This window comes from Ixodes scapularis, unplaced genomic scaffold, assembly GCF_016920785.2.
Source record: "Ixodes scapularis isolate PalLabHiFi unplaced genomic scaffold, ASM1692078v2 PGA_scaffold9__187_contigs__length_104089568, whole genome shotgun sequence".
NCBI lineage: Eukaryota > Metazoa > Arthropoda > Arachnida > Ixodida > Ixodidae > Ixodes > Ixodes scapularis.
Genome location: NW_024609884.1, coordinates 7,706,858 through 7,717,726, shown reverse-complemented (window position 1 = coordinate 7,717,726; position 10,869 = coordinate 7,706,858). Strand labels below are relative to the sequence as shown.

At 45.2% G+C, this 10,869-nt stretch overlaps 1 protein-coding gene and 1 long non-coding RNA gene across 2 annotated transcripts; both read left to right on the top strand.

Annotated features, from left to right (window-relative positions):
• Positions 1-218: 218 nt before the first annotated feature.
• Positions 219-6,696, top strand: LOC115329763. The gene is made up of 2 exons (XR_003920154.3): positions 219-382; positions 4,244-6,696. It is a non-coding gene; the product is annotated as an uncharacterized LOC115329763 (long non-coding RNA).
• On the top strand, positions 376-6,696 carry LOC115329761 (Down syndrome cell adhesion molecule-like protein 1 homolog). The gene has a single exon (XM_029991424.4). The coding sequence runs from the start codon at positions 486-488 to the stop codon at positions 2,724-2,726; it is 2,241 nt and encodes a 746-aa protein (XP_029847284.2). The 5' UTR covers positions 376-485; the 3' UTR covers positions 2,727-6,696.
• Positions 6,697-10,869: the final 4,173 nt, after the last annotated feature.

The window sequence follows — 10,869 nt, the reverse complement described above, 5'->3', positions numbered from 1 at the left end:
GCATAGTCACTTCCAATCAACTCTCAAAAAAAAAGAGAGAGAAAAGAAGAAAAACTGGCACTTAGCTTCGGATGCTCGAGGAGAACCAGGAAACACGTCCGCTCACCGCAACTCAGTCGAGTTGCGGTGAGCGGACGAATCTACCAGTAACTCAGAAAACAGAACGGAATAGCTGCGCCCTCTTGCGGCCCCCGCCAACATCACGACCGACGACGAGGGGACGGGAGCTGGAAGCCACTGGGAAGCTTGTGTTTGTTTTTGTGCCCCTAGGCCCTAGGCTATGCCCTAGGCCTTGCGGATTGCGGTGACCAACAAGTCGAGATAATTGATAGGAACAATGAATTTTAATAGGACAGCGCCCGGAACGCTTCGAAATAACCATGTGAGTACAGCTTGCCCGCGAGGCACATTCAGAGACCGAAAAATCGAAGGAAGGAAATCGGCATCCGCTCGGCAATAATATCCCATGACCCATAACAAAAGCAATGGTAGTAATTATTTGTTTGGTCCTCCTGTCCATCTGCTCCGAGTTGAGGCTCTTTGCCTGGGCTCAGCAGCCGCCCAAACTGACTCCGCTAACGCTTCCTAAAGACCTCGTAGTCGGCACCGAAGTCCGACTGACCTGCACTGTAGCTGTAGGCGACACTCCTTTAGAAATCTTGTGGTTCCGTAATGACAAGCGAGTCGTGTTTTCCGCAACCCTTTCTGAGCAGACGGGGACGTATTCGTCTACGCTGACTTTCAAACCGTTAAACGAGGAACACGCCGGAAGATATACATGCGTGGCGAGCAATGCAGCGGGCAAGGACAATGCGTCGGTGGATGTTGTCGTGAATGTTGCGCCCGAGTGGGTAGACAAACCGGCAGATCTGAAGATACCCGAGGGCGGCGTTGCGCTAATTCACTGCCAAGCGAAAGGATCGCCCGTGCCACGAGTGAGCTGGTCGCACGACAATGGTGACAGAGTTTTCACGCTGGGAACCATTCCAGGAGGTGGTTACGACAAATACAGGGTGTATAGTAATGGCACCCTCATCGTGCGGGATGTACAGAAATCCGACTCTGGCATGTACACCTGCGATGTCAGTAACGGTATAGGGATAGGATTGAAGAAGGCTGTGGCAGTCACTGTGTATACAGTGGCACGGGCACAAGTATTGACGCAGCACATCAGTGCAGAATCTGGCCATACAGTGAACCTTACTTGCATAGCGACCGGCGATCACCCCGTCACAGTTGTCTGGATGAAAGGAGACAAAACGATAACCTCAAACGGTCAGCTTTATGATCGGGTCCTTGTGTCGAGTGATGTGCAAAAAGAGAGACTGGTGTCGTCTCTGGTCATGAAACACGTCGCAGTTGGAGACGCAGGCCACTATGTTTGTGTGGTTCATAATGAATATGGGGAGGATCGGAAATCAATTCGTCTTAATGTTCTGCAGCCACCGTCGAATCCTACAGATGTGGAAGTGTCGGATGTGTGGAGTCGTAGTGCCAGGATCCGTTGGAAGAGTCCTCTTGGGTCTCCAGTCTTGTCGTACCAAGTGCGCTTTTGGTCGCACAGAGATGACAAAGCAGTGAACCAAAGCATCCAGGGTGGTGTCACTACAGCTCTCATCCGAGATCTTCACCCTGCCACCGAGTATAGACTAACCATCGTTGCAATCAACTCGGCCGGTTCCAGTGAGCCCTCTCCCACAGTTCGTTTCGCAACGACGCAGGAGGAGCCCCACAGTCCCCCCGTGAATGTCCGCATTGAAAAGTCGGGCGCCACGTTTGTGCTCGTTACTTGGAGCCCTCCTCCAGAGAGCGATTGGAATGGAGAGCTTCTTGGCTATTACGTCGGCTACACTAGTGCATCAGATTCTTCCAAGAAACATTTTTACTCCTTCCACACTGTGGCGGCTAACTCCCGTAGCTTTACGTTACGAGGCCTCGCAAAGGACACGTCGTATGCAATAGTGGTGAAAGCGTTCAATATAGTGGGGAGCAGTCCTCCATCGGCACCCCTGACAGTGACGACTTTGGATGGGGACTTTCCCCCTGCGCCCCTGCTGAGCGTGTCAGCGGTAGATGCAGGTTCTCTCCGACTCAGTTGGATGTTCAGTGCACCAGTAACTCAGCGTGTTACGGGCTACACTCTTCACTACCGTCAGCTAGACGACTCCTGGAAGGAGGTGTTTGTGGCTTCGGCGAAGCAAACCTCCTACCTGCTCTCTGGCCTGGATCCTTCACAGCCATGCCAGGTCTACCTTGTGGCCCACAGCCGTTTGGGCAGCAGCGAGCCAAGCGACATCCTCAACATCCCGCTCTCGGGACCACAAGCTCCGACCTCCAGCCCTCCTGATGATTCGCGGGCCTCCTCCAACTCGGAGTTGCGAGCAATCCTGTACACGGTGGTGCCGATAGTCACGGCCACTGCCTTGGTTGTGGTCTTGGTGGTGGCGATCTGCTTCTGCCTCTATGTCCGTAAGACTCGTCTTCCACCGCCTCCTGTGTACGCTGACTTTCCGAGAGATGCAGACTTTACGTTTGCGAGTCACGAAGTTGCACTGCATGACAAGGGACTGGCTACCCCTTGTTCAACCATGCCGAGGTCCACAGACAATGAGGGAATCTACGAGTCGATTGTAGACATGCGGACTTTGTCCCTCAGGCGCAAGCAGGCCAGCCAGAACTCTCTAAAAAAGGGTTCCATGGACTTGGTTGATGTGTGTGTCGTGTGATGAGTGTCGGCCTTGATCTAATGTCTGAGTACAAGATGATTGCTGGCAAAATTTGACTGTTGCACTTGAGATGGAGACTTTGTGAAGGATTTGTATTCTTATTCAGCAAGAGGGAGCATTTTTTACACCAGTTTATCGAGCTCATAATTGTAGCATCACAAAGGCACTGGATACGGAGCGTTAACCTGTTCAGACTTTTGTCGAACAGATGTTACCGACCGAGATTGCAGCAGGTAGAGAACACTCTGGGCCAAGTTCATGCTGTCTAGCAACAGTTTCTTGCAGTTTTCCTTAACAATTGAGAAGTTCAGTCCAGTGGCCAAGACCTGTTCGAATCATGCTCGTTCTTAGGTTCTCAGATGATGTAAATGTCTCATTAGCTTCTGAATGCATCTCTAATAGTCCAGACCAGTGCCTGCTCTAAGCAATTTTGTAGCTTCACTACATGAAAGCTTTTTTTTTATTATTATTATTATTATTATGATTATTATGATCATGTTTGAAGGAGATTTTTTTTTACCTGTCTACTTCGATTTTAATGGAGTGCTGTGATCCTGTCTTGCACATTGCTCAGAACACAGCTGTTAATACATTCTTTTAAATGTCAAACCTTTTTAGACACTAGATTTGCTTACTCTGCTTGTGAATTCAAGATTTACACTAGTACACTTTGTGCAAGTCTGTTGTAAAACTGCCAGATTTTACACATTGGTGTGAATAAGGAACAAGGTCTTTTCATAAAAACTTGTAGAACACTGTTGTGCTTACCCAGAGGCATTATAGAATCTCGCTTGTTTGTGTGTCAAGTTGTAGACACTAAAATATGCTTCACTGATGTAGCTGTTGCACATTTGGATGTGTTCATTAAGGAAGAACAAACAGGACGACCATCTTCAGACAGCTTTTACTTCGACAGCATAGCACTCGTGTTTAATTGGGACATTTCCGTGATTATTTTGTATTAATGACCCCTAAACTTCAACACAGAGAAACTGAAAAACTTGTGCCTCATCATTCTGAAATTCTGGCTATGGTCTGAAGATAAGTTAGTCAGATTTGTAATGTCCTGCTGCATCAGTTGCTCTTGGCATTTTTGCTTGAGGAGGATGTTAACTGTATAGTAATTGTGTGCTTTCCTTCAGTGCAGAAAGGGTTCTAAAATTATCCTTTTGGCATTTCAAAGTTGATATTTGAAATTTTCTAAACCTGCTGTCTCCACTGAATATAAGCAATGAGGATCATACTGCACAGAGGAACAAATATTTTTTAAAGGCCAGGCATTTAAAGGGGTTAGGACTCGAAAAATCAAACAGGTGGATTTTTAAAATGGAATGCTCGTAGGCTACTTAGTATATACACCAAGGTTCATGATTATTAGAGCTATAGTAATTGCAATATTCAGTTTACTAATGTAGATAATTTTCACCTGGTAACCAAGCGACACTGCCCAATTTAGTCACCATGGTGCCCATAAACCGCGTAACCATGATGCTTAGTTGAACGCTCTCTCACTTTAGGCGTCCCCAAGCTCGCCACGGTACGATCACACCCTCGCTCTACACTCGCTCTCGCCCCCTTGCCCTTTGACCTTCCATCCTGCATGCACATGTGAGATCGTCGTGGATGACGGCGAGGTCATCTGTGGCAATCTTATCGTCCTCACTGAAGCTGGTCGCCAGCAGGTCAAAGTCAAGATGACCAACTTCCAACATCCCCTGATAACAATCGCCCTCATCGCTGCTGCGATCAGTGTTGAAGACTGACGAAGCGAGCGATGCTGTAGACGTTATTGTATCGAAAGGCAAAAGGTAAACGAGGAAGATGAAGCGTGTGACGCCGAGATATCCAAGTCTGCAATTGCATGCAATTGGACGCCGCATTTTGGGCGAGTGACGTCGCCGACCCACCAAACATGGCGGCCTTTCCGAATGGGGTGGGCCCGAGGGTCCCGTGAACAAATCAATTTATCCATGAAACTGTCGCGCCATTTATGAAATAAATTTAGCAAAATATATAGAAACATACAATGGATCCTAGCAGTATAGTTATCTCATTCTTTTATTTTTGGCATGTCCTGACCCCTTTAAATCTGGATGACCGGTGTGCAGATTTATGTTTTTTGTATTGTCTTCCATAGATTCTTTAAATGATTGTAGTTATATGAAAAGCAGTAGAGTGTCTCTTTATGAACTTACAAACATAAAAGATGCAGACCACTGTATGATGTGGCTCAAACATGGTCTGTGTTGTAGCAAAGCTGGATTGTGACTGGTGAAGGAGATACCTGCTATTTTGAGAGCTATACATATTTCATGTATATGGCTTGCTAAACATTACCACTTTTCACTCAAAACCAAGTGTGCCAGAGCATTAAGGGATCACTGTCCTTGTGTGTACCTGTGATGTTCAGTGTTGTGGAATATAATGTATGTATACATTGATCCAAAATGCCCAATTCCCATGGCTTTGGAAGACTAAATGTTTGTGTAACTTTATAGTCCCTAAGGAATCCAGGTACCAGCTATGCTATGCAAATTTAATTTTTCAATGCTGTGTTGCTCATAATCTGGTGTCTTCTGACAAGGTATGTAGCAATTAACATACCGCAAAATTGGCACCTAAATTTTATGCCTGCCTCGGTGATAGTAATGGTGTTTCTGAGTGCCCAATTCCAGATGATGACAGTCCTTTTCAATTTTCAGTTAAAAATGTAATGCATGCATTGGAGATTTTACTGTAGTTTGTGAAATTATATACTTTTAGGGTTGAATGAAGCAACCTCTATATGGAGAACCATTGCAGGGATGTGATGATGTTTATGATAACATTTTCTAGTGGCTTATACAAATGTTCTGTTCTTAGTACTTGCTTATATTTTTATGTTTTTACAAGCAGTGTTTTCACTGCTATGCTTTGCTTCAGAGTATTTCACCATGATATTACTTTTCGTTTGGATGCAAATGAATGAACTTTGTACCATGGTTCTGTGGGAAGATAAACTGATGGTCTCTTGCCAGGTCTTTGGTAATGACATTTCTCATCATTACCTTTTTGTTGCACCTTGAGTTCTAGTCGCCATTAATAGATTTTTGCAATTGCGTTGTTAGAACCTTTCTGTTGTTATTGGTGGAGTTGAAGGCCCAGAAATTTGCCGAGTAAGAACCCATAGTCTTTGTTGAGTGGGTGAACTTGGTTTTTCTTTGCATTGATTCCTACAAAGCATTTGATACAAAGTGCCTCGAGTAGTTTTTAAAATATTTCATATTCCGCTATCTAAGAAGAGTTGGAGGGAAAAATGTTCGCAAACCCTCTGATCTGGTGTTAATATAGTGTGTGTTTTAATCATGCATTTACATTCTTTGATCTTTCCACCCATTGGTTGCAATCCGACCGTTCACCATTTCTCTGCATATTTCACTTCCATGTCATGGCCCGTTTTGGTTCTCCTGAGTCGTATAACTGCTTGATTAGCAACTCAAGTAATTCTATTGTTTGCTAGGTTCTGCCCCATTTGACCCCTTCTGAGGTCACGTTGTATGAATGAAGCACATTGCTATTTTAATATTTAATTATCTCAATTTGTTGGCATTACAGTAGTCATCTCTAGAAAGCTGCCAGTGTTGAATATGTGTGGTTTGTCTGTGGTATACTGTAGTACATGTGTTGGTATATTGTCCAACATCTTGGCCTGAATGCTCATTTGTGGGACCGAACCTTCAAGACTATTAAGAGCTGGATTGTGTGTGTGATATTCGACCCTTCAATGCCGAGTCACGTGTGAAAAATCCTTGGAAGCACTGATATTCTCTCGCATTGCATTTTTGTGTTCTTTGTACACGATACCCTCAGGATGCTGGGTTATTTAGCCACTGAAGAATTGTTCTGCTTACATATGTGCACGGAATATATTAAGAGTGGTTCACAGTTGTATAATTTTATGTCCAGAAGTAAAAATATGCATTTCGACTTCTCTTGGATGTGACAGTATGAAATCTGAGGCTGTAGCCCTGCAAATGTTTTCAGGAAATCTTAATATTTGTGTGTTGAAGAGTTACTGAAATCATTGTCCTCAAAGCATGCATCTTCCATGTATTTATTAAGGAGACCACTAAGCGATCGCTAGCTGCAGGGAACCAATCTATCCATCGTGTAATTATGTCGTAGTGAATTCCCGGTGACGCGTCCAGCACTCCTTCGGTTGCACCTCTGGCGCACCCGACTGAAGGGACCAACTACTTCCATAAATCCCTGCATGCAACACGGCGCGCGTTGCACTCTGGGAACTAGATGGCCAGGGAGGAGAGTGGCATGGTTTCGGTTTCGATCGACACGTCGACTAGAGATTGTACACAGGGCGTGGACTATAAACGGTCGTTATCTCATGTTCTCTGGCCCCGAGGGCGTCATTTGTGGTCTCTAAACTAACCTAGATGGCTAGACCTCGAAGCTTTAGCACAAGCCCGAAACGTATTAGCCCCGAGGGCGTCGCTGCGGTCGCCGTGCCCTGATTGGGTGAGGTGTACCGTGACGTCAAGAAGAGGACTCCGCTCCGCGATCTCGCATCGGCTCGCTTCCCAGCACCGGTTTCCTGGTCTGGCGTTGTGTGCCGCAAGCTCTTCGAGGAGCTGGACTTTGTTTACCCGGTGTACAAGACGTTGAGTTAGGCCGATATTGACGTGCTTCCGTACATTTTATAAGCCTGCTTGTCTCTTTTACCTTTAAAATTGGCTTACAAATCCCGAAAGCTATCGGTGGAGGCAATTCCGCCGATGAACCTTTCCGTCTTTCCATTCGACACAAGACAATCTTGCGAGGGGTCGGTGAAGCGGTGGCGCAAGTGTTTCAAACGCTGGAATTCTGTTGCTTGCATGTTCATGATTGAGGACGATATTACATCCCGCTTTTAAGGCATTTGAAGTGGCATTTATACCATGGGCCTTTAAGTGGTCGGCAAATTAGCTCGCGACCCCGACTCTGCGTTGCCACTCTGCATGCGCTGGTTCGCAGATGTTTTAAAGGCCCTGCAGTGTCTGATGATCTTGGAAGTGCTCGTGGAGCAAGGTTGTTTTACATAAATGTAGCTTCTTCGTGAATTAGTCATATAGTTTATACACGTATGCAGGCATATTTTTTAGAAGATGCACAATTACTGGAAATTAGTTCATACGTAGCAGAAAAAACGGCCGAATAGCCCCCAGTTGCCTGTATGATATGTATTGAACTGCCCAAAATATGCACAGCAGTAGTGCCGTAATTTGGAATGTTTATACTTTTTCCTGGCATTCTTTATTCCAGCCTTGGGTATTCGGAAAATACACCGTTTAGTCTGAATTGTCATTTCCAATTAAAAAAGACACTGCTGCAGGTCCCCCAAAAGCTTCCTCAGCCTGCAACCTCCCTACAGCTGGACTCTCTGACAACAAAGGAAAACGGGAGTAAAAGCAAGCATTCGAACGTCCGTCCAATGGAGATGCAGCACCAGTAGCAAAAAATGTAGAACCTATGAAGGACGACAGTCTGCGTGACAAAAGCTTCTGGTATTTTAGCTGCAGGACAATTCGATTTAAGTAAAATCTCAATTTTAGGGCTTAAGGGACTAATAACGAGCTAGACACCTTCGCTTACGCTTGTTATACATTACTTGAGGGTTGATATAAGCAATTCCACAGATACCACCCGTATTGAAATACTATCCGAATCCAGCAAAGGTGAAATGCGAGAAATGTATATAATAAATGCTCCTTGTTTTTTGGGGGGTTTTTTGTTTGTTTTATACTTTGCCCCTGCACTTGGGCTGTCTTGTGATTCTCTCCTCATGGCCCATACTGTATTTGGCATGTTGCTCGAGCAGCATGCAGCTTTTCTGCTTCGGCGATCTTGTTTAAAAACAGCGATACAAAAAAAAAAGAAAAATAGTATACATTACCTGCCGATTCATTCATTACACTCCCTACGAAAAACGCTCACAAAAAATAATTAAATAGAAACGAGCGCGCCGACAGCTAGCGTCGTCACAGCCTCCACAGGGCGAGCGGGGCCGAGTCGGGGAAAAATTCTCTCCTCGCCGTGACGTCACCCAGGTTCGCCGTGAGGGGGCGCCACGCGAACCTCTCGGTGTAACGCATGCTTGTTATATTGTTGTACTTGAGCCTTTCTGTTAGCGTTTCGAGGTATGTGGACGAGCCAGTGGTGGGAATCTTGACGCTGCGAAGCTCGAGGATCTTGCTTGTGTAGGAATCGACAAGCTGTAGCAAGCAATAAGTATGCATACATCGAGCTCCCGCCTTTACATTAGTGTTGTTGATCAGGAAGTTTGTTTGATTTGTGCGTCCATAGACGAAATATAACTTTTTGCAATTGCTTTTTCTTTTTAATACGCCTGAGTACGCGAGGTAAAACTCGGAGTCGCCATTTAAAAGCAGCATTTGAACACACTTCTCGTCTCTTATCTGTACTGCCCCACAGCACTGCACGAAGTGAAGTCCCCACCCGCTTGCATTCCACTAATATTCAACACCGCGTATGCGCATAAAGTTATCCTGCAGTCACATAGGCACATTTGCACATACAAACCGTTTTAAGAAAGCAAAAGTCGAGCACTTGTGCGAAGAATGCCGCACCGTTCGGCGGAAGTGTGCCGGACGGGCATGAACTAGTGTTGCAAAACTATCGATAAATTGAATATCGATACTTTCCAAAACTATCGATAGTGTCTCAGAACTATCGATAGTACTATCGATAGTTTTTCGATAGTCGACTATCGATGGTTTTTTACTATACTGGCGACTAACGATACTATCGATAGTGCTATCGATAGTCTTGTTACAACTCAAGAAGATAGGGCGAGGGTAAGACGGGTCGGGGAGGGGGAAGCAGACGGAACGCTAAAGAGAGGAGGAGGTTTCCCCATCTCTTCTCCAGCGTTCCGTCTGCTTCCTCTTCCCCGGCCCGTCTTACCCTTGCCCTACCGCCTCGCCCCCACTTCTCCTCTCCTCGCCCAAACTAACGTCTTCGTCATCACTGAAAGCTGAACGAAAGTTGGGATGGTAAGTGCCTGGCCTAGTTGGTGTCCCATTTGAAAAAAAAAAAATAATAAAATAAAGGGATAAAAAGAGAACAGGGAGCGACGCAAACTACTAGTGTCGCAAAACTATCGATAGTAAATCGTCGACAGTACCATCGATAGGTTTACGATAGTCGACTATCGATAGTTTTCTGATATTTGATTAACGATAGCTTTCCGATAGTCGACTATCGATCGTTTTTCGATAGTTTCTCGATAGTCGACTATCGATAGTTTTTCGATAAACGACTATCAATAGTACTATCGATAGTCGACTATCCATAGCACTATCGATAGTTTTTTGATAGTCGACTATCGATAGTTTTTCGATAGTCGACTATCGATAGTTTTTTTCACTATCGATAGTCAGATTTCTGGCGACTATCGATAGTACTATCGATAGTTTTGCACCACTAGCATGAACCCCTATACGGTGCGCCAAACGAACGAAATTATTCAAAGCGCATTTGACGGTTGCTAATGGCCATAATATGTATTATGTGTTTGCTTTCTTCCTGACTGAGTATGCCTAGATAATTTCAGGCAAACCGTTCAGGCACAGATCTTGGGCGTCAGTAAAAGCTCGTCCAAAAAGGCTTAGTAAGGAATAGGGGTCGCTTGTTAGGGCCTCCGTCGTAGCTAGCTGATCTCAGCGTTTGCGAAAACTTAATCTTCTATCAGCATAAAATTTGTGTGGGAGATATGTGATGACATGAGGAAGACATCACAGTAACTTTTGTGCAGTAGTGAAGTCGAACTTATTGCGTTTCCTTAAAAGTTCATGCGCCAACGCTGGGCTCAACTTTGAGACTCCTGTGAGGATGCGGCTTGCTTTTCTCCCAATGAAGTAACAAGTAGCGGACGTTTGGCAAACAAAATGCGTGTAGACCTCAAGGTGACTAAATTTCAGTTGTAGTTGACTGGCACTAGACGGGATTACTGACATTCAGCTCAAATATGCACTCGTGGGGTGAGGTGACTAAGCCACGTCTTACTACGTTTGCATACGCATGCACAATAGCCGGAGTTTCGAGAACCAAGGAAAGTGCCCCGGTCTTCGTTTTGTATTGCTCGAGAATA